A 24,528-nucleotide genomic window follows, 5' to 3' on the forward strand; every position below is an offset into this window, starting at 1 on the left:
TCAGAGGAGTGCACAAAGGCAGAATCCCTGCCACTGTATTCACGGTTACAGGGATAAATGGAAGGAGTGGGGGTGGGTAACATTCTGTCTAGCTGCTATTGACCTCCTCCTGTGAGAAATCCCCTTGCAAACTCAGCACCAGTCAGCCTTTCACTTCTAATGGCTGCAAAGCAGAGAGCCCCATAGTGGGGGTACATAATAAGGAAATCTCCTTGATAGATGCAGTTTGCTAACTAGATGTAAATATAAATTACAGGGAGTGCAGAATTATTAAGCAAATTAGTATTTTGACCACATCATCCTCTTTATGCATGTTGTCTTACTCCAAGCTGTATAGGCTTGAAAGCCTACTACCAATTAAGCATATTAGGTGATGTGCATCTCTGTAATGAGAAGGGGTGTGGTCTAATGACATCAACACCCTATATCAGGTGTGTATAATTATTAGGCAACTTCCTTTCCTTTGGCAAAATGGGTGAAAAGAAGGTCTTGACAGGCTCAGAAAAGTCAAAAATAGTGAGATATCTTGCAGAGGGATGCAGCACTCTTAAAATTGCAAAGCTTCTGAAGCGTGATCATCGAACAATCAAGCGTTTCATTCAAAATAGTCAACAGGGTCGCAAGAAGCGTGTGGAAAAACCAAGGCGCAAAATAACAGCCCATGAACTGAGAAAACTCAAGCGTGCAGCTGCAAAAATGCCACTTGCCACCAGTTTGGCCATATTTCAGAGCTGCAACATCACTGGAGTGCCCAAAAGCACAAGGTGTGCAATACTCAGAGACATGGCCAAGGTAAGAAAGGCTGAAAGACGACCACCACTGAACAAGACACACAAGCTGAAACGTCAAGACTGGGACAAGAAATATCTCAAGACTGATTTTTCTAAGGTTTTATGGACTGATGAAATGAGTGAGTCTTGATGGGCCAGATGGATGGGCCCGTGGCTGGATTGGTAAAAGGCAGAGAGCTCCAGTCCGACCAGGGACGGAGCTAGACCAAATTGCGCCTGGGGCAAGGTCAGGTTTTGGCGCCCAAAATGCCATTCCCTATCCAGTTTTGGCGCCTTTTTAAGAATTCAACAAACTGCGCCTGGGGCAAGAGACCCGCTCGCCCCCCCCCCCCCCCCCCCCCTAGATCCGTCCCTGAGTCCGACTCAGACGCCAGCAAGGTGGAGGTGGAGTCCTGGTTTGGGCTGGTATCATCAAAGATGAGCTTGTGGGGCCTTTTCGGGTTGAGGATGGAGTCAAGCTCAACTCCCAGTCCTACTGCCAGTTTCTGGAAGACACCTTCTTCAAGCAGTGGTACAGGAAGAAGTCTGCATCCTTCAAGAAAAACATGATTTTCATACAGGACAATGCTCCACCACACGCGTCCAAGTACTCCACAGCGTGGCTGGCAAAAAAGGGTATAAAAGAAGAAAAACTAATGACATGGCCTCCTTGTTCACCTGATCTGAACCCCATTGAGAACCTGTGGTCCATCATAAAATGTGAGATTTACAAGGAGGGAAAACAGTACACCTCTCTGAACAGTGTCTGGGAGGCTGTGGTTGCTGCTGCATGCAATGTTGATGGTGAACGGATCAAAACACTGACAGAATCCATGGATGGCAGGCTTTTGAGTGTCCTTGCAAAGAAAGGTGGCTATATTGGTCACTGATTTGTTTTTGTTTTGTTTTTGAATGTCAGAAATGTATATTTGTGAATGTTGAGGTGTTATATTGGTTTCACTGGTAAAAATAAATTATTGAAATGGGTATATATTTGTTTTTTGTTAAGTTGCCTAATAATTATGCACAGTAATAGTCACCTGCACACACAGATATCCCCCTAAAATAGCTAAAACTAAAAACAAACTAAAAACTAGTTTCCAAAATATTCAGCTTTGATATCAATGAGTTTTTTGGGTTCATTGAGAACATGGTTGTTCAATAATAAAATTATTCCTCAAAAATACAACTTGCCTAATAATTCTGCACTCCCTATATATTAAGGAGATCATGAGGACCATTTCCAAGAGTGTTTTAAGGATTTTACCCTTGTTGTATTTGTTTATTACAATAGTGGAATATACTACTTATGGCAGTGGCTGCGCCAGTAAGGACGTTTGCCCGGAGGACCGATCTTTGCACTTTTTAAAGAATCCGTATGTAAGCACTCACACTTACGTCTGCAGTAAAGTGAGCAGCAACACTGATCTAAAACCAGGTGAGTTAATGGACACATGAAGCGAAAATAAACTAAATAAATAAATGATTGTATCTATCTTCCTTCTCCTAAAAAGGACTTTTTAAAGAAAACCTGTAACATCAAAAAGTTCCCCTGGGGGGTACTCACCTCGGGAGGGGGAAGCCTCAGGGTCCCAATGAGGCTTCCCACGCCGTCCTCCGTCCCTCGGGGGTCTCGCTGCAGCCCTCCACACAGCGGCAATGTAAATATTTACCTTCCCGGCTCCTGAGCAGGTGCTGTGGCTCTCGGCTCCGAAACAGGCGGAAATACCCGATCGCCGTCGGGTCTGCTCTACTGCGCCGGCGCAAGTTTCCGGCGCCTGAGCAGTAGAGCGGACCCGACTGAGATCGGGTATTTCCATCTACTTCGGAGCCGAAAGCTGCAACGGCGTCCCTGCTGGAGCCTAGAAAGGTAAATATTGAACAAGCTGTCAGATTTGTCGGGCCGCTGTTCGGAGGGCTGCAGCGAGACCCCCGAGGGACGGAGAACGGCGTGGGAAGTCTCATTGGGACCCTGAAGCTTCTCCCTCCCGAAGTGAGTATCCCCCAGGGGAACTTTTTGATGTTACAGTGTCTCTTTAAGATATTCCACAGTTTTATTTCATGTTTAAATCTACTTTTTAAGTTTTAACTGTTTTATTGCTTTTGCTCAATGACACATTCATTGAAATATGACAGAGCTAAAATCTATGAACTATTGTACCTTTTTATCTCTTTCCTGCTCTCAGCAGCCATTTTCTGCTAGGAAAGCATTTTATAGTTGGGATTTCTTATCAGTAAGGGTTACACTATAGTCACTTCCTGTCTGAGTCAGCCACTTACATACCTGATATTTAACTCTTTCAGGCAGAGAAAGAAAAAAAGGAACACAGCATAGTTATTAGTGTGCCTGGTACTGTACATACCCATGTCTATCTCATCATGTCACACGTCACCTCGGGTATCCTTTAAAGTGTACCAGAGCTGAGATAAAATAAAAGTTTTATACATACCTGGGGCTTCCTCCAGCCCCATTCGCACGGATCGCTCCCACGCAGCCATCCTCAGTCTTCTACCTCTTCAGTACCGGGTCCCGTAGCTTTAGCCAGTCACGTCCAGTCTGAGCAAAAGAAGTGCGCCCTTTACGTATCTCTCCGGCAGCGGCTGGAGGGATGAGTAAAAAGCGCACTTCTCTTGCGTCAGACTGGATGCGAGGTTATAAAATTTGTAGGTTATAGAATTCACCTGCCCATTGAAGTCTATGGCAGTTCAATATAGACAGTTTTTGCATGTTTGCGAACAATCGGGGAAGTTCGTGTTCACTGTTCGCGAATGGAAAATTCTATGTTGGCGACATCTCTATACTTGAGTACTCATAGCGTAACTCGTGGTAACCTGCTGCTGGTAGTAACGCTACACATCAAGTCTCCAGAGAACCAAGAAAGGAAATACCGCTCGACTCACAAAACGGAGACAGTGCTGGAACTAGGGCTGCCCAGCCCGGACTGAATGATGGGTAAAGGAGATCCGCACAATGTCTCAACAATCCATAAGTTTATTCAGGACGTATCCCATGTACATGAAAAGGAAGTACTCCGACTGACATGTTTCGAACCTACATGGTTCTTAATCATAGCCATTTTTTATGGCTCCTACTCACAAGGTTTTATAGAGGATGGTGGGCAAAGCCAGGGGGAATGTCAGACTGGCCACGCCCAAAATGGGCGTGACCCAAGCCTGCATCCTCTATAATGGCTACCACATCAGCCTTTACACTATTTGCATGCAAATTTAAAACAATTATTAAAAATACAAAATAATGAATAAAAACCCCAAACAACACACCACACTCAGGGTTAAAGGCAAAAGACACAGCTAGAAATAGTTGGATGCTAACCAACCTACATCCTAATGACTCCAGAGGTCAGCCGGATAGCAGAACTTAAGTACAATAATAGCTATCCGGTCACCAAGGCTAAATCCCACCTGGCATTCAAACCAAGGGGAGCCCTGGTCCCCAATCGGAAAATCCACAAGGCTTCTCTCTTCCGAATCAGGGCCAATAAATCTCCCCCCCTTTTAGGCAGGAATACCCTCTCAATGCCCTGAAAACGAAAACCGGACATGTTGCCCCCATGTGCCAGACGAAAATGTTTCGCCACATTTGAAATATTACTTGTGAGCCAACCGGCCCCCAAATAATGTTCAGCAATGCGAGCTTTAAGAGCCCTGGTAGTACAGCCTACATACTGAACAGAAAGGGGGGGAGATTTATTGGCCCTGATTCGGAAGAGAGAAGCCTTGTGGATTTTCCGTACATGGGATACGTCCTGAATAAACTTATGGATTGTTGAGACATTGTGCGGATCTCCTTTACCCAACATCAAGTCTCCATTGCAGCTCACACACATTTTAATGCCTGCGTTATGCAGCACACCACAGTAAATCCAGCCTATGGTTCCGTTCACACAACCGAATTTGCGTGTGGCTTTCATTTTTGCAAAATTGCATTTGCCTTACATTTAATGCTAGTGAATGAACCCACATTGACCAGTGGCGTAGCTAAGGAGCTATGGGCACCGATGCAAATTTTACATTGCCCATGCCTCCCCCCCCTAGCGCTCTATACATAACAATTGATACGGCGCACCAATCCCTGCCAAGGACAACCACAGTGTCAGAGGTGCAAGAAGGGGGTGGGGAACAGCTTGTTACTGATTACCACTATTCAAAGTATCTATAGAAGTGACTATTATGTGCACAGGACCAATAGAGAGCTAATACTGTAGTTGAGAGAAGGCCCTTTGGGGCCCCTCTGGTCAAAGGGCCCCAATGCGGTCGCAACCTCTGCAACCCCTATTGCTACGCCCCTGCATTGCTCCATTTTTTCTGTGGTTTTAAATTGTACTGTATGTTTTTTAATTGCTTTGAGTTCCTGAACTTAACCTTGACCTAAATAATGCTGCAGTAGGTTTCGAGGCCCTAGAACCTACGTCCCCCATAAAGATGTCTGCTGTCACCGTTGCACGTGCGCGTGCATGCTTGTGCACGTGCTCAGTCTTGTGCTAAAGTAAGTGAATCATTGCTGCTAGCAAAAAGCAACAAACATTCAATAAAGTTGGGCAAAAAAAAAAAAGTTTTAAACGTTTTAAAAAATTAAATAAAGTAGCATGGTCCCAATAAAATAATAAATAATCAAATGCTTTAGCTATTTACTACAAAATTCCGGCACAAAAATTCTGCAAAAATTACAAAAAATTATGAATGAACTAGTAGGCCTAAGCCCGTTTAAAAACAGGCTGTAGACTGTAGGCTGTAGGCCACTCTCACAACCCCCTCCCTTCCTGCAACTGCCACCACCGGCCGCATGTCAACACACATGCATGCGCCCCGCTGCATGCGCACACAAACCGTCATGTTCACACGGATCCAGTCAAAAATGGCACATATGAAAAATGGCGCACGGTGATGCCGCTGTTTTTTTTTTTTTTGCCGCTTATCATTATTTAACCACTTGAGGACCGCCCCCAGCCGATGGGCGGCGGCAAAGACCGGGCCCAAACGACCGCAATACGCCCATCGACGGGGGCGGCATCAGCGGTGGCTGTGCGGCGATCGCGTCATCAATGACGCGATCGCCGCCGGCAATAGGCTCCGCCCACCCTGCTCGGAAACCCGCCGGCCAATTAGCAGCGCCGGCGGGTTTCAAATGCGGCGATCCGGCCAATCAGAGGAGTATAATACACTTTGTTATTGTAACAAAGTGTATTATACTGGCTGCCTCCTCCGCTGATGGTCACTCGTCGTGCGACCATCAGAGAGGACGGCAGCCTTGCAGCTAAGTGTACCAAAACACATTTTCACCCACACAGACCCCCCGATCGCCCACCCCAGCCCTCAGAACCCCCCCTGACCACCCCAGCACACCAGTATCTGCCCCCCACCACCCACCTAAAAACCCATCAATCACTCCCTGTCACTATCTAGGGACGCTATCCCCTAGGTTAGGTCCCTGACTGCCCCCTAGGGTCCCCTGATCACCCCCCCTACCCTCAGATCCCCCCCAGACCCCCCTCCCAGACCACCCCCCTGTATGCTGTATACAGCTATATAGCTGCCTTACCCACTGATCACCTGTCTATCACCCATCTATCACCTGTCTATCACCCCTTGTCACCACCACCCATCAGCGCAGACCCTAAACTGTCCCTTGGGGGCACCTGATCACCCACCCAGACCCTCAGATTGCCCTCAGACCCCCCCCTCCTGATAACCTCCCCAGTGCATTGTTTACATCTATTCTCCCCTGTAATCCCTCACTGATCTCCTATCGTCACCCCCTGTGTCTGCCACCCACCAGATCAGGACCCAGTCTGCCCCGTGCGGGCACCTAATCAACCCCCCACACCCTTAGATCGCCCTCAGCCCCCCCCCCCCCCCCCCCCCCCAATCACCTTCCCAGTGCATTGTATTTGATTGTGCTGCAATTGTATTTGATTGTGCTGACATTCAATTTCATTGTGCTGACATTCAATTTTATTGTGCTGTAATTGTATTTGATTGTCCCGTGATTGGCTTTGATTGTCCCATGATTTCCCTGTGATTGCCCTTTGATTGGCCTGTGATCGGCTTTGATTGTCCCGTGATCGGCTTTGATTGTCCCGTGATCGGCTTTGATTGTCCCGTGAACGGCTTTGATTGTCCCGTGATCGGCTTTGATTGTTCTGTGATCGGCTTTGATTGTGCCGTGATTGGTTTGATTGCCCTGTGATTGGCCTGTGATTTGCTTTGATTGGCCTGTGATCGGCTTTGATTGTGTCGTGATTGGTTTGATTGCCCTGTGATTGCCCTGTGATTGGCCTGTGATTTGCTTTGATTGGCCTGTGATCGGCTTTGATTGTGTCGTGATTGGTTTGATTGCCCTGTGATTGACTTTGATTGTCCCGGGAATTGAGTGCCCTGTGATTGGCCTGCGATTGCCCTGTGATTGCCTTTGATTGTCCTGTGATTGTTTCTGATTGCCTCCGATTCCCCACTCGCCACCACCCCCCTGTCACTATCCAAGTGATCTAAAAACAGTGAAAACTGTCACTTTTTTAGTATCACTAGTGTTAGCAGTTAGGCCAGTTAGCTAGGCCCCTTTGTAAGTGTCAGTTAGTGCTCAGCCCACTGCACCACAGTCACTAATTAGCGTCATCACTGTCGCTAATCAACATTAGTACTATATAGTATCTGTAAGTGATCATTACTGATCACAGTCAGATCTATTATGGTCACTAGGATCCACAAAAAAACGCAGTGTTTGCCTGATCAGGCCTGATCGTTCGCCTGCACTTGCGTTCAGCCCGCCCCACCGCAGTGACAGAATTTTTTTTTTTCTGATCACTGCAAAAAACACTGTACAATAGCTGTGGCACTGTAAACATCAGTTTTGATTTTTTTATCAAAACTCAGTGACCACAGCTTTCTACCTCTCAAATACTCCCTTTTGCTAGGTAGGTGCTCTTTTTTTCTAGGTAGTCTCAGAGGAATACCCACTAAATTTAGCAGCCCAACATGGCAAGAAAGGGGTATTCCGATGATGAGGTTCTCAGGTACATGGCCCAGTCGGATGAGGACGATTGGGGCGCCTCATTCGACGAATCTTCCGGGTCAGAGTTTGAACCTGAATTGAGCAGTGGCTCACTGACCGATAGTGATGACGAGGTTGAGGTCCCGGCTAAAGCCAGGCGTACCACACCCCATGTTGGACCGCAGGTGGCGCAGGATCGGCCTCAAGGGCAGCAGAGTGGTGTTCGTGCTGGTCTGAGATTTCATGGTGGGGCAGGCACCAGCAGCACAACATCTCCTGGACCTAGCACCAGTACTTCCGTAGACCCTGGTGAAGTGGCGAGCACCAGCATGGAAGTTGAAACTGGTTCGGTGGCACGTGCAGTAAGATCCCAGTCGCAGCCACCAAGAAGACGGGCCCGTACTACCCCTAGTTTACCAGAGGTGCTGGCAAACCCAAATTGGCAATCCCCTGATTCCGCCGCACCCGTACTTCCCCCTTTCACCGCCCAGTCTGGAGTCCAGGTGGAGACAGATAATCTAGGATCGGCCCTAGACTTTTTCTATCTGTTCTTCACCCAGGATCTCTTAGACTTAATTGTGGCAGAGACCAACCGTAAGGCCACACAATATATAACCGCCAATCCGGAAAAGTTCCTTGCCCAGCCTTTTCGGTGGAAACCAGTCCAAGTTTCCGAAATGAAATTTTTTTCGGGCCTTCTCCTTCACACGGGACTAGTAAAGCAGAATGTGTTGCGGTCTTATTGGTCTACGGACCCAGCATATCATGTTCCCCTGTACTCTGCTGCCATGTCCAGGACACGATTTGAGAACATCCTGCGCTTCCTGCACTTCAATAACAACGAAACCTGTCATCGAAGTGACCACTCTGCTTTTGACCAGCTCCACAAAATTCGACCCCTCATAGACCACCTGTCATCCAGATTTGCAGATGCTTATACCCCTGACCAGGACATCTGCGTAGACGAGTCCCTCATACGCTTTACCGGGCGCCTTCGCATCAAACTGTACATCCCAAGCAAGCGCGCCCGGTATGGGGTGAAACTGTATAAGCTCTGTGAAAGGGCCACAGGCTATACATCTTATTTTAGGGTCTATGAGGGAAAAGACTCAAAATTGGAGCCGGTCGGATGCCCTGACTACCTGGGGAGCAGTGGACAGGTTGTGTGGGACTTGGTGTCACCCTTGTTCCAGGAAGGGTACCATCTTTTTGTAGACAATTATTACACAAGTGTGGCCCTCTTTCAGCACTTAAAAATAGAAAAAATCCGATGCTGTGGCACCGTGCGGCCTAGTCGCCGGGGCTTCCCCCAACGGCTCATTACCACCAGACTTGAACGGGGGCAGAGGGCCGCCTTGTGTGCTGATGACCTGCTCGCGGTGAAATGGAAGGAAAAGAGGGAGGTTTACTTCCTGTCCACCATTCACGCAGACACGACAGTTGAAATTCAACGGCGAACTGAGGTAATTGAAAAACCCCTTGTCGTCCATGAGTATAATACTAACATGGGAGGGGTGGACTTCAATGACCAGAGGTTAGCGCCCTATTTAGTTGCCCGAAAAACAAGACGCTGGTATAAAAAAGTGTCTTTTTACCTCATTCAATTGGCAATTTACAACAGCTTTGTTCTCTACAGTAAGGCTGGGAGAACTGGATCGTTTATTCAATTTCATAAACAGATCGTGATGGAACTCCTGTATCCAGGAGGTGCCGTGGCCCAACCCCAAGATGCAACCAGCCGGCTGCATGGAAGGCATTACGCCTATCCAATTCCGAGTACCCCAGGTCACCGAATCCGAAGAAAACGTTGTAGTGTCTGCAGCAGGGCTGGAATAAGGCGTGACACCACTGTTTATTGTCCCACCTGTCCTGACCAGCCTGGCCTATGCCTAGGGGAGAGTTTTGAGAGGTACCACGAGCAGGTACACTATTAGAGTGTAAGGAACTCCACACACAGCGGTAGGCACACAAGGGTCTCTCAGTGCTATTTCACACTGATGCGATGCGTTAGGGCAAAATGCCTAGCAAAAGTCACACTTTGCGGTCCCCCCCTACGCCGGAAGTGCTTGACTCAACGCTAGTGCATGCCTACGTTACTGCGTGGCTTCTGTGGCAATATCGATCGGCCCGAAAGTCATGTTAGTCTATGGCGACGCAGTTCATTACTAGGCCAAATGCTACTCTTGTGGTATTGCCTGAAGGTCTGTTTTGGACGATACGGTGCGGCGGGCTCGACCCACCGGATATGTCAATATGCAGTGTGAAACCAAACATCGGGTTTCCAGAGACCCTAATACACAGGGCTGCCAGAAACCTCTCCTTTCACTTGGGACAAATTGCGTAATGTACTTCGCCACAACTCTGTGCGATTTGCACTTCGCACATTGTTCCATGGGGGAGGAGAGGTTTGTCCTCGGGAGGTAAGTTAAAATAAAAACAACAAAACAAAACAAAAAACAGGTAAGCAAAGTAGTTAATGTTTGGTTTTCAATGTTTTAAGTTTTTATTAAAAAAGTTCAAAGTTTATTAATGTTAATGAAGCAATTGCTTTGCTGCTTGCTTGTTTTTCGTTTTTTTTTGTATTTTTTTTCTCTTTTTCCATCCAATAACCTTCCAGGTGGACCGAGCGAACGACTAACCATCTGCAGCACTGATGGTGCATCCTGACAGAACATTGCGCGTCTGTCAGCTTACACACAAGTCGGTGCATGCAGCGCTGCAGGACGAGATTTCTCCTCCGCAGTCAAAAAGATACGTTTGCCGAGGCATATGGGCCGAGGAGTGGTGTTGGGGTTTCATATGCTTTGGCAAGCACTTTGTATCAAAAAAAAACTCTGGCAATGATTTGTTCATCCACATCGATCGGTGTGAATTGATAAATCAGGTTTGCCAGGGCATACGAGGTGGTGGGTTTGGATTTTTGGGGTGGCAGCTCCTATGTCCTGGCAGACGCCTTCCCCTCTTTATTTTTTTCAAAATTTTTTGGCAGATATTCTTTCATCCACATTGATTGATTGATTGTTTGACGTTCATTTTTCCTTTCAGCCCAGAGTGCATTACCCTTATGCCCAATATAAGGAGTATAGCAGAAACTCCTAATACTGGCCATACATGTAATGATTGCAGAGACCCTAAAATGCCAGGACAGACCCCATGAATGATGCCATTTTGGAAAGAGGACACCCCAAAGTATTCCGTTAGGTGCATGGTGAGTTCATAGAATATTTTATTTTTTGTCACAAGTTAGCAGAAATTGTGGTTTGTTTGTTTTTTTCACAAAATGTCATTTTCCGCTAACTTGTGACAAAAAATAAAATTTTCTATGAACTCACCATGGCCCTCATGGAATACCTTAGCGTGTATTCTTTCCAAAATTGGGTCATTTGTGGGGTTTGTTAACTGTCCTGGCAAGTGGGGGGGTGTGCTAAATTGTAAGTACCTCTGTAAAGCCTGAAGGTGCTCATTGGACTTTGGGCCCCTTAGCGCAGTTAGGGTGCAAAAAAGTGCCACACATGTGGTATCGCCGCACTCGGGAGAAGTAGTTTAATGTGTTTTGGGGTGTATTTTTACACATACCCATGCTGGGTGGGAGAAATATCTCTGTAAATGACAATCTTTTGATTTTTTTACACACAATTGTCCATTTACAGAGATATTTCTCCCACCCAGCATTAGTATGTGTAAAAATACACCCCAAAACATATTAAACTACTTCTCCTGAGTACGGCGATACCACATGTGTGGCACTTTTTTGCACCCTAATTGCGCTAAGGGGCCCAAAGTCCAATGAGTACCTTTAAGATTTCACAGGTCATTTTGCGACATTTGGTTTCAAGACTACTCCTCACGGTTTAGGGCCCCTAAAATGCCCGGACAGTATAGGAACCCCACAAATGACCCCATTTTAGAAAGAAGACACCCTAAGGTATTCCGTTAGGAGTATGGTGAGTTCATAGAAGATTTTATTTTTTGTCACAAGTTAGCGGAAAATGACACTTTGTGGAAAAAAACAATAAAAATCAATTTCCGCCAACTTGTGACAAAAAATAAAATCTTCTATGAACTCACCGTACTACTAACGGAATACCTTGGGGTGTCTTCTTTCTAAAATGGGGTCATTTGTGGGGTTCCTATACTGTCCGGGCATTTTAGGGGCCCTAAACCATGAGGAGTAGTATTGAAATGAAATTTCTCAAAATGACCCGTGAAATCCTAAAGGTACTCATTGGACTTTGGGCCCCTTAGCGCAGTTAGGGTGCAAAAAAGTGCCACACATGTGGTATCGCTGTACTCAGGAGAAGTAGTTTAATGTGTTTTGGGGTGTATTTTTACACATACAAATGCTGGGTGGGAGAAATATCTCTGTAAATGGACAATTGTGTGTAAAAAAATCAAAAGATTGTCATTTACAGAGATATTTCTCCCACCCAGCATGGGTATGTGTAAAAATACACCCCAAAACACATTAAACTACTTCTCCCGAGTGCGGTGATACCACATGTGTGGCACTTTTTTGCACCCTAACTGTGCGCTAAGGGGCCCAAAGTCCAATGAATACCTTTAGGATTTCAAGGGTCATTTTGAGACATTTGTTTTCAAGACTACTCCTCACGGTTTAGGGCCCCTAAAATGCCCGGACAGTATAGGAACCCCACATGGCCCCATTTTAGAAAGAAGACACCCCAAGGTATTCCGTTAGGAGTACGGTGAGTTCATAGAAGATTTTATTTTTTTTCACAAGTTGGCGGAAATTGATTTTTATTGGATTTTTCACAAAGTGTCATTTTCCGCCAACTTGTGACAAAAAATAAAATCTTCTATGAACTCACCGTACTCCTAACGGAATACCTTGGGGTGTCTTCTTTCTAAAATGGGGTCATTTGTGGGGTTCCTATACTGTCCGGGCATTTTAGGGGCCCGAAACCGTGAGGAGTAGTCTTGAAAACAAATGTCTCAAAATGACCCTTGAAATCCTAAAGGTACTCATTGGACTTTGGGCCCCTTAGCGCAGTAAGGGTGCAAAAAAGTGCCACACATGTGGTATCGCCGTACTCAGGAGAAGTAGTATAATGTGTTTTGGGGTGTATTTGTACACATTCCCATGCTGGGTTGGAGAAATCTCTCTGTAAATGGACAATTGTGTGTAAAAAAATCAAAAGATTGTCATTTACAGAGATATTTCTCCCACCCAGCATGGGTATGTGTAAAAATACACCCCAAAACACATTATACTACGTCTCCTGAGTACGGCAATACCACATGTGTGACCCCTTTTTGCAGCCTAGGTGCGCTAAGGGGCCCAACGTCCAATGAGCACCTTTAGGCTTTACAGGGGTGCTTAAAATTTTGAACCCCCCAAAATGCCAGGACAGTAAATACACCCCACAAATGACCCCATTTTGGAAAGTAGACACTTCAAGGTATTCAGAGAGGAGCATAGTGAGTCCGTGGCAGATTTCATTTTTTTTTTGTCACAAGTTAGCAGAAATGGATATTTTTTTTTTTCTCACAAAGTGTCATTTTCCGCTTACTTGTGACAAAAAATAATATCTTCTATGAACTCACCATGCCTCTCAGTGAATACTTTGGGATGTCTTCTTTCCAAAATGGGGTCATTTGAGGGGTATTTGTACTATCCTGGAATTTTAGCACCTCATGAAACATGACAGATGCTCAGAAAAGTCAGAGATGCTTCAAAATGGGAAAACTCACTTTTGGCACCATAGTTTGTAAACGCTACAACTTTTACCCAAACCAATAAATATACGCTGTTTAATTTTTTTTTTTTTCTTATCAAAAACATGTTTGTCCACATTTTTCGCGCTGCATGTATACAGAAATTTTACTTTATTTGAAAAATGTCAGCACAGAAAGTTAAAAAAATAATTTTTTTGCCAAAATTCATGTCTTTTTTGCTGAATATAATAAAAAGTAGAGTTGGGCCGAACGGTTCGCCTCCGAACGGTTCCATGCGAACTTCCGTGGTTCGCGTTCGCGTCCCGCAGGCGAACTCTTGCGGAAGTTCGGTTCGCCCCATAATGCACCATGAGGGTCAACTTTGACCCTCTACATCACAGTCAGCAGGCCCAGTGTAGCCAATTAGGCTACACTAGCCCCTGGAGCCCCACCCCCCTTATATAAGGCAGGCAGCGGCGGCCATTACGGTCACTCGTGTGCCACTGCCTGCCTGCATTAGTGAGAGTAGGGCGAGCTGTTGCACTGTCTCTCATAGGGAAAGATTAGTTAGGCTTAGCTTGTCCCTGGCTGCATACCTGTTCTGTGAACCCACCACTGCATACCTGTTCTGTGAACCCACCACTGCATACCTGTTCTGTGAACCCACCACTGCATACCTGTTCTGTGAACCCACCACTGCATACCTGTTCTGTGAACCCACCACTGCATACCTGTTCAGTGAACCCACCACTGCATACCTGTTCTGTGAACCCACCACTGCATACCTGTTCTGTGAACCCACCACTGCATACCTGTTCTGTGAACCCACCACTGCATACCTGTTCTGTGAACCCACCACTGCATACCTGTACTGTGAACCCACCACTGCATACCTGTTCTGTGAACCCACCACTGCATACCTGTTCTGTGAACCTGCCACTGCATACCTGTTCTGTTCAGTGAACCCGCCACTGTATACCTGTTCTGTTCAGTGAACCCGCCACTGTATACCTGTTCTGTTCAGTGAACCCGCCACTGCATACCTGTTCTGTTCAGTGAACCCGCCACTGTATACCTGTTCTGTTCAGTGAACCCGCCACTGCATACCTGTTCTGTTCAGTGAACCCGCCACTGCATACCTGTTCTGTTCAGTGAACCCGACACTGCATACCTGTTCTGTTCCGCCACTGCATACCTGTTCTGTTCAGTGAACCCGCCACTGTATACCTGTTCTGTTCAGTGAACCCGCCACTGCATACCTGTTCTGTTCAGTGAACCCGCCACTGCATACCTGTTCTGTTCAGTGAACCCGCCACTGTATACCTGTTCTGTTCAGTGAACCCGCCACTGTATACCTGTTCTGTTCAGTGAACCCGCCACTGCATACCTGTACTGTGAACCCACCACTGCATACCTGTTCTGTGAACCCACCACTGCATACCTGTTCTGTTCAGTGAACAGTTTGGTGTGTCAGTGTGAAGCAGTACCTTAATTACACTACCTGATTGATGTATACACATGCAAGATGTTTTAAAGCACTTTAGGCCTGTCATTTAGCATTCAATATGATTTCTGCCCTTAAAACGCTGCTTTGCGTCAAATCCAGATTTTTCCCGGGGACTTTTGGCGTGTATCCCACTCCGCCATGCCCCCCTCCAGGTGTTAGACCCCTTGAAACATCTTTTCCATCACTTTTGTGGCCAGCATAAATTTTTTTTTTTCAAAGTTCGCATCCCCATTTAAGTCTATTGCGGTTCGCGAACTTTAACGCGAAACGAACCTTCCGCGAAAGTTCGCGAACCCGGTTCGCGAACCTAAAATCGGAGGTTCGGCCCAACTCTAATAAAAAGTAAAAATCGCAGCAGCAATCAAATCGCACCAAAAGAAAGCTGTATTAGTGACAAGAAAAGGAGGTAAAATTCATTTAGGTGGTAGGTTGTATGAGCGAGCAATAAAAGCTGCAGTGGTCTGAATGGAGAAAAACTATAGCAATGCCAGAGGTAGGCGCTCACAGTGCCAGCAAAGTGTCTGGCTTTCGCCTGCCCAATTCTAAGGTGCGGATGGAAATTAATCTATATGTCTAGGCATTATCATCAACAGCATGAATAAACAAACAAATGTTCCAGGTTGCGGGGACAATGTTCCCAAATTGCACACAGTTCCAATCCAGGAGTCACGAGATACACTCACCAGATATTAGGACCTACTCATAGGTCATAGGAAGCCTTGGGCTGGCACAGGTATCCCCCTGCTCTGGTGGACTTCCGGCCTTACATGTTTCGTCACTACGTGACTCATCAGAAGAGCTTCTGATGAGTCACGTAGTGACGAAACATGTAAGGCGGGGCCTAACGCGGAAGAGACAGCACGATCACACACGCGGCACGGCGGGGTCTCGCAGCTGGGAGGACGGAACTGACTGAGCGCGCGGCGGTCGGAAGTCCACCAGAGCAGGGGGATACCTGTGCCAGCCGGCCAACATAGCGGGGGAGAGCCCGCGCGATAAAAACTCTACGCTGTTTTTACTTCATGGAAATTGTAAGTGCAACTGATTTTTAAAGGTTTTATTAAAGTAACAGTATTACGCTATGTGGAGTTTTTCTTATTGAGGTTTTAAGGCTGAGGAAGATGAAAGTATATTAAGGCCGTTTGGACTTGGACTAAGGTTTTCCGATGTGGTGAGGGACGACCCGGTGACTGTCCCAAGGCTTCCTATGACCTACGAGTAGGTCCTAATATCTGGTGAGTGTATCTCACAGGGGTGTGGTGACGGCTTTTTATCTGTTCCTGAGAGGAGACTTATAGCCACCTAAAGGACTTGAACTCACTGTGCTGCTGATAGCATACATGCTGGAAAATATTGTGGAGCGAGTGATGCTATGTGTATAGATCCTTGACTCCTGGATTGGAACTGTGTGCAATTTGGGAACATTGTCCCCGCAACCTGGAACATTTGTTTGTTTATTCATGCTGTTGATGATAATGCCTAGACATATAGATTAATTTCCATCCGCACCTTAGAATTGGGCAGGCGAAAGCCAGACACTTTGCTGGCACTGTGAGCGCCTACCTCTGGCATTGCTATAGTTTATCTTTGATCTCCAGAGGGGCGATCCAGTGCACAACATTTGTGGTCAGCGCGAAGTGTGTTTTCTTTCTTCTGAATGGAGAAAAAGGCTCTGGTCCTTAAGGGGCGAAAAGACTGTGGTCCTCAAGTGGTTAACAATAAGCTATAAACGTTATTAAACTTTATTTAACGTTTAGCTATAAAATGTTATCAGCCAGATGACAGAGGCTACAAATATAAATGCAAGGGCTCTGCCACTGCCACTGAAAGTACTTTCTTACCCTGTGCATGATGCTCCAGGCTAGTGGCTGGCTGGCAGTGCCCGCTGTCTGGTGGTGCTGGAAGTGGTCAGGCAGCCGATCCCGTGTGGGTGACCCAGCACACTGCTGCCTGCGTGGCATTCCGGCTCCTGCTGCTGCGCTCTCTTCCTGCCAGCATCATCTCCGCGCTGTGCCAACCATACTCATCCCCGGGATCTGCTTTTCCTAGATGGCAGAGGTGGCAGGGCTAAGCCTAACGTGTCTGCTCTCCACCCATCCACTCCTCTCTCTTCCCTCCTGCTGCTGCGCTCTCCTCCTGCCAGCATCATCCCCGCGCTGTGCCAGCCATCCTCACCCCAGGATCTGCTTTTCCTAGATGGCAAAGGTGGCAGGGCTAACGTTTCCGCTCTCCACCCGTCCACTACTCTCTCTTCCCTCCTGCTGCTGCGCACTCCTCCTGCCAGCATCATCCCCACGCTGTGCCAGCCATCCTCACCCCAGGATCTGCTTTTCCTAGATGGCAAAGGTGGCAGGGCTAACGTTTCCGCTCTCCACCCGTCCACTACTCTCTCTTCCCTCCTGCTGTTGCGCACTCCTCCTGCCAGCATCATCCCTGTGCTGTGCCAACCATCCTCACCCCGAGATCTGCTCTTCCTAGATGGCAGAGGTGGCAGGGCTAACGTGTCCGCTCTCCACCCGTCCACTCCTCTCTCCTCTCTCTTCCCTCTTGCTGCTGCACTCTCCTCCTGCCAGCATCATCCCTGTGCTGTGCCAACCATCCTCACCCCGAGATCTGCTCTTCCTAGATGGCAGAGGTGGCAGGGCTAACGTGTCCGCTCTCCACCCGTCCACTCCTCTCTCCTCTCTCTTCCCTCTAGCTGCTGCACTCTCCTCCTGCCAGCATCATCCCTGTGCTGTGCCAACCATCCTCATCCCAGGATCTGCTTTTCCTAGACGGCAGAGGTGGCAGGACTAACGTGTCCGCTCTCCATCCGTCCACTCCTCTCCCTTCCTCCTGCTGCTGCACTCTCCTCCTGCCAGCATCATTCCTGAGCTGTGCCAACCATCCTCACCCCAGGATCTGCTTTTCCTAGACGGCAGAGGTGGCGGGGCTAACGTGTCCGCTCTCCACCCGTCCACAGTCCACTCCTCTCTCCTCTCTCTTCCCTCTTGCTGCTGCACTCTCCTCCTGCCAGCATCATCCCTGTGCTGTGCCAACCATCCTCACCCCGAGATCTGCTCTTCCTAGATGGCAGAGGTGGCAGGGCTAACGTGTCCGCTCTCCACCCATCCACTCCTCTCTCCTCTCTCTTCCCTCTTGCTGCTGCACTCTCCTCCTGCCAGCATCATCCCTGTGCTGTGCCAACCATCCTCATCCCAGGATCTGCTTTTCCTAGACGGCAGAGGTGGCAGGACTAACGTGTCCGCTCTCCACCCGTCCACTCCTCTCTCTTCCCTCCTGCTGCTGCGCACTCCTACTGCCAGGATCATCCCCGTGCTGTGCCAACCATTCTCATCCCAGGATCTGCTCTTCCTAGACGGCAGAGGTGGCAGGGCTAACGTTTCCACTCTCCACCCATCCACGCCTCTCTCTTCCCTTCTGCTGCTGCGCTCTCCTCCTGCCAGGATCATCCCCGCGCTGTGCCAACCATCCTCACCCCAGGATCTGCTTTTCCTAGATGGCAAAGGTGGCGGGGCTAACGTGTCTGCTCTCCACCCATCCACTCCTCTCTCTTTCTCCTGCTGCTGCACTCTCCACCTGCCAGCATCATCCCCGCGCTGTGCCAACCATCCTCACCCCAGGATCTGCTTTTCCTAGATGGCAGAGGTGGCAGGGCTAACGTTTCCGCTCTCCACCCGTCCACTACTCTCTCTTCCCTCCTGCTGCTGCGCACTCCTCCTGCCAGCATCATCCCCGCACTGTGCCAGCCATCCTCACCCCAGGATCTGCTTTTCCTAGATGGCAAAGGTGGCGGGGCTAACGTGTCCGCTCTCCACCCGTCCACTCCTCTCTCTCTCTTTCCTCCTGCTGCTGCGCACTCCTCCTGCCAGGATCATCCCCGAGCTCTGCCAACCATCCTCATCCCAGGATCTGCTCTTCCTAGATGGCAGAGGTGGCAGGGCTAACGTGTCCGCTCTCCACCCGTCCACTCCTCTCTCCTCTCTCTTCCCTCTTGCTGCTGCACTCTCCTCCTGCCAGCATCATCCCTGTGCTGTGCCAACCATCCTCACCCCGAGATCTGCTCTTCCTAGATGGCAGAGGTGGCAGGGCTAATGTGTCCGCTCTCCACCCGTCCACTCCTCTCTCCTCTCTCTTCCCTCTTGCTGCTGCACTCTCCTCCTGCCAGCATCATCCCTGTGCTGTGCCAACCATCCTCATCCCAGGATCTGCTTTTCCTAGACGGCAGAGGTGGCAGGACTAACGTGTCCGCTCTCCATCCGTCCACTCCTCTCCCTTCCTCCTGCTGCTGTACTCTCCTCCTGCCAGCATCATTCCTGAGCTGTGCCAACCATCCTCACCCCAGGATCTGCTTTTCCTAGAGGGCAGAGGTGGCGGGGCTAATGTGTCCGCTCTCCACCCGTCCACTCCTCTCTCCTCTCTCTTCCCTCTTGCTGCTGCACTCTCCTCCTGCCAGCATCATCCCTGTGCTGTGCCAACCATCCTCACCCCGAGATCTCCTCTTCCTAGATGGCAGAGGTGGCAGGGCTAACGTGTCCGCTCTCCACCCGTCCACTCCTCTCTCCTCTCTCTTCCCTCTTGCTGCTGCACTCTCCTCCTGCCAGCATCATCCCTGTGCTGTGCCAACCATCCTCACCCCGGGATCTGCTCTTCCTAGACTGCAGAGGTGGCAGGGCTAACGTGTCCGCTCTCCACCCGTCCACTACTTTCTCTTCCCTCCTGCTGCTGCGCACTCCTACTGCCAGGATCATCCCCGTGCTGTGCCAATCATTCTCATCCCAGGATCTGCTCTTCCTAGACGGCAGAGGTGGCAGGACTAACGTGTCCGCTCTCCACCCGTCCACTCCTCTCTCTTCCCTCCTGCTGCTGCGCACTCCTATTGCCAGGATCATCCCCGTGCTGTGCCAACCATTCTCATCCCAGGATCTGCTCTTCCTAGACGGCAGAGGTGGCAGGGCTAACGTTTCCACTCTCCACCCATCCACGCCTCTCTCTTCCTTCCTGCTGCTGCGCTCTCCTCCTGCCAGGATCATCCCCGCGCTGTGCCAACCATCCTCACCCCTGGATCTGCTTTTCCTAGATGGCAAAGGTGGCGGGGCTGACGTGTCTGCTCTCCACCCATCCACTCCTCTCTCTTTCTCCTGCTGCTGCACTCTCCACCTGCCAGCATCATCCCCGCGCTGTGCCAACCATCCTCATCCCAGGATCTGCTCTTCCTAGATGGCAGAGGTGGCAGAAGTAACGTGCCTGCTCTCCACCCGTCCACTCCTCTCTCTTCCCTCCTGCTGTTGCGCTCTCCTCCTGCCGGCATCATCCCTGTGCTGTGCCAACCATCCTCACCCCGAGATCTTCTCTTCCTAGATGGCAGAGGTGGCAGGGCTAACGTGTCCGCTCTCCACCCAGCCACTCCTCTCTCCTCTCTCTTCCCTCTTGCTGCTGCACTCTCCTCCTGCCAGCATCATCCCTGTGCTGTGTCAACCATCCTCATCCCAGGATCTGCTTTTCCTAGACGGCAGAGGTGGCAGGACTAACGTGTCCGCTCTCCACCCGTCCACGCCTCTCTCTTCCCTCCTGCTGCTGCGCTCTCCTCCTGCCAGCATCATCCCTGTGCTGTGCCAACCATCCTCACCCCGGGATCTGCTTCTCCTAGATGGCAGAGGTGGCAGGGCTAACGTGTCTGCTCTCCACCCGTCCACTCCTCTCCCTTCCTCCTGCTGCTGCACTCTCCTCCTGCCAGCATCATTCCCGAGCTGTGCCAACCATCCTCACCCCGGGATCTGATTTTCCTAGACGGCAGAGGTGGCGGGGCTAACGTGTCCGCTCTCCACCCGTCCACTCCTCTCTCCTCTCTCTTCCCTCTTGCTGCTGCACTCTCCTCCTGCCAGCATCATCCCTGTGCTGTGCCAACCATCCTCACCCCAAGATCTGCTCTTCCTAGATGGCAGAGGTGGCAGGGCTAACGTGTCCACTCTCCACCCGTCCACTCCTCTCTCCTCTCTCTTACCTCTTGCTGCTGCACTCTCCTCCTGCCAGCATCATCCCTGTGCTGTGCCAACCATCCTCACCCTGAGATCTGCTCTTCCTAGATGGCAGAGGTGGCAGGGCTAAGCCTAACGTGTCCGCTCTCCACCCGTCCACGCCTTTCTCTTCCCTCCTGCTGCTGCGCACTCCTCCTGCCAGCATCATCCCCGCGCTGTGCCAGCCATCCTCACCCCAGAATCTGCTTTTCCTAGATGGCAAAGGTGGCAGGGCTTACGTTTCCGCTCTCCACCCGTCCACTACTCTCTCTTTCTTCCTGCTGCTGCGCACTCCTCCTGCCAGCATCATCCCCGCGCTGTGCCAGCCATCCTCACCCCAGGATCTGCTTTTCCTAGATGGCAAAGGTGGCGGGGCTAAAGTGTCCGCTCTCCACCCGTCCACGCCTCTCCCTTCCTCCTGCTGCTGCACTCTCCTCCTGCCAGCATCATTCCCGAGCTGTGCCAACCATCCTCACCCCGGGATCTGATTTTCCTAGACGGCAGAGGTGGCGGGGCTAACGTGTCCGCTCTCCACCCGTCCACTCCTCTCTCCTCTCTCTTCCCTCTTGCTGCTACACTCTCCTCCTGCCAGCATCATCCCTGTGCTGTGCCAACCATCCTCACCCCAAGATCTGCTCTTCCTAGATGGCAGAGGTGGCAGGGCTAACGTGTCCACTCTCCACCCGTCCACTCCTCTCTCCTCTCTCTTACCTCTTGCTGCTGCACTCTCCTCCTGCCAGCATCATCCCTGTGCTGTGCCAACCATCCTCACCATGAGATCTGCTCTTCCTAGATGGCAGAGGTGGCAGGGCTAAGCCTAACATGTCCGCTCTCCACCCGTCCACGCCTTTCTCTTCCCTCCTGCTGCTGCGCACTCCTCCTGCCAGCATCATCCCCGCGCTGTGCCAGCCATCCTCACCCCAGAATCTGCTTTTCCTAGATGGCAAAGGTGGCAGGGCTTACGTTTCCGCTCTCCACCCGTCCACTACTCTCTCTTTCTTCCTGCTGCTGCGCACTCCTCCTGCCAGCATCATCCCCGCGCTGTGCCAGCCATCCTCACCCCAGGATCTGCTTTTCCTAGATGGCAAAGGTGGCGGGGCTAAAGTGTCCGCTCTCCACCCGTCCACGCCTCTCTCCTCCCTCCTGCTGCTGCGCACTCCTCCTGCCAGCATCAACCCCGAGCTGTGCCAACCATCCTCATCCCAGGATCTGCTCTTCCTAGATGGCAGAGGTGGCAGGGCTAACGTGTCCGCTCTCCACCCATCCACTCCTCTCTCCTCTCTCTTCCCTCTTGCTGCTGCACTCTCCTCCTGCCAGCATCATCCCTGTGCTGTGCCAACCATCCTCACCCCGAGAACTGCTCTTCCTAGATGGCAGAGGTGGCAGGGCTAACGTGTCCGCTCTCCACCCGTCCACTCCTCTCTCCTCTCTCTTCCCTCTAGCTGCTGCACTCTCCCCCTGCCAGCATCATCCCTGTGCTGTGCCAACCATCCTCATCCCAGGATCTGCTTTTCCTAGACGGCAGAGGTGGCAGGACTAACGTGTCCGCTTTCCACCCTTCCACTCCTCTCTCTTCCCTCCTGCTGCTGCGCACTCCTCCTGCCAGGATCATCCCCGCGCTGTGCCAACCATTCTCATCCCAGGATCTGCTCTTCCTAGACGGCAGAGGTGGCAGGGCTAACGTTTCCGCTCTCCACCCGTCCACGCCTCTCTCTTCCCTCCTGCTGCTGCGCTCTCCTCCTGCCAGGATCATCCCCGCGCTGTGCAAACCATCCTCACCCCAGGATCTGCTTTTCCTAGATGGCAAAGGTGGCGGGGCTAACGTGTCTGCTCTCCACCCATCCACTTCTCTCTCTTTCTCCTGCTGCTGCACTCTCCACCTGCCAGCATCATCCCCGCGCTGTGCCAACCATCCTCACCCCAGGATCTGCTTTTCCTAGATGGCAGAGGTGGCAGGGCTAACGTTTCCGCTCTCCACCCGTCCACTACTCTCTCCTCCCTCCTGCTGCTGTGCACTCCTCCTGCCAGCATCATCCCCGCGCTGTGCCAGCCATCCTCACCCCAGGATCTGCTTTTCCTAGATGGCAAAGGTGGCGGGGCTAACGTGTCTGCTCTCCACCCGTCCACTCCTCTCTCTCTCTTTCCTCCTGCTGCTGCGCACTCCTCCTGCCAGGATCATCCCCGAGCTCTGCCAACCATCCTCATCCCAGGATCTGCTCTTCCTAGATGGCAGAGGTGGCAGGGCTAACGTGTCCGCTCTTCACCCGTCCACTCCTCTCTCTTCCCTCTTGCTGCTGCACTCTCCTCCTGCCAGCATCATCCCTGTGCTGTGCCAACCATCCTCACCCCGAGATCTGCTCTTCCTAGATGGCAGAGGTGGCAGGGCTAATGTGTCCGCTCTCCACCCGTCCACTCCTCTCTCCTTTCTCTTCCCTCTTGCTGCTGCACTCTCCTCCTGCCAGCATCATCCCTGTGCTGTGCCAACCATCCTCATCCCAGGATCTGCTTTTCCTAGACGGCAGAGGTGGCAGGACTAACGTGTCCGCTCTCCATCCGTCCACTCCTCTCCCTTCCTCCTGCTGCTGCACTCTCCTCCTGCCAGCATCATTCCTGAGCTGTGCCAACCATCCTCACCCCAGGATCTGCTTTTCCTAGACGGCAGAGGTGGCGGGGCTAACGTGTCCGCTCTACACCCGTCCACTCCTCTCTCCTCTCTCTTCCCTCTTGCTGCTGCACTCTCCTCCTGCCAGCATCATCCCTGTGCTGTGCCAACCATCCTCACCCCGAGATCTGCTCTTCCTAGATGGCAGAGGTGGCAGGGCTAACGTGTCCGCTCTCCACCCGTCCACTCCTCTCTCCTCTCTCTTCCCTCTTGCTGCTGCACTCTCCTCCTGCCAGCATCATCCCTGTGCTGTGCCAACCATCCTCATCCCAGGATCTGCTTTTCCTAGACGGCAGAGGTGGCAGGACTAACGTGTCCGCTCTCCACCCGTCCACTCCTCTCTCTTCCCTCCTGCTGCTGCGCACTCCTACTGCCAGGATCATCCCCGTGCTGTGCCAACCATTCTCATCCCAGGATCTGCTCTTCCTAGACGGCAGAGGTGGCAGGGCTAACGTTTCCACTCTCCACCCATCCACGCCTCTCTCTTCCCTCCTGCTGCTGCGCTCTCCTCCTGCCAGGATCATCCCCGCGCTGTGCCAACCATCCTCACCCCAGGATCTGCTTTTCCTAGATGGCAAAGGTGGCGGGGCTAACGTGTCTGCTCTCCACCCATCCACTCCTCTCTCTTTCTGCTGCTGCTGCACTCTCCACCTGCCAGCATCATCCCCGCGCTGTGCCAACCATCCTCATCCCAGGATCTGCTCTTCCTAGATGGCAGAGGTGGCAGAAGTAGCGTGCCTGCTCTCCACCCGTCCACTCCTCTCTCTTCCCTCCTGCTGTTGCGCTCTCCTCCTGCCGGCATCATCCCTGTGCTGTGCCAACCATCCTCACCCCGAGATCTCCTCTTCCTAGATGGCAGAGGTGGCAGGGCTAACGTGTTCGCTCTC

The 24,528-nt window shown here is 50.6% G+C and overlaps 1 protein-coding gene across 1 annotated transcript in view; it reads left to right on the top strand.

The window, feature by feature from the left end:
* Positions 1-24,528, top strand: part of LOC137523106 (phospholipase A2 inhibitor and Ly6/PLAUR domain-containing protein-like) — a 57,744-nt gene that overhangs the window by 12,487 nt on the left and 20,729 nt on the right. Inside the window, exon 3 of the mRNA XM_068243323.1 lies at positions 2,065-2,208. Coding sequence (XP_068099424.1) covers positions 2,065-2,208 — 144 coding nt within the window. The remainder of the gene's footprint in view (positions 1-2,064; positions 2,209-24,528) is intronic.

The sequence above is a fragment of the Hyperolius riggenbachi genome, chromosome 6 (assembly GCF_040937935.1).
Source record: "Hyperolius riggenbachi isolate aHypRig1 chromosome 6, aHypRig1.pri, whole genome shotgun sequence".
In the NCBI taxonomy this organism is placed as follows: domain Eukaryota; kingdom Metazoa; phylum Chordata; class Amphibia; order Anura; family Hyperoliidae; genus Hyperolius; species Hyperolius riggenbachi.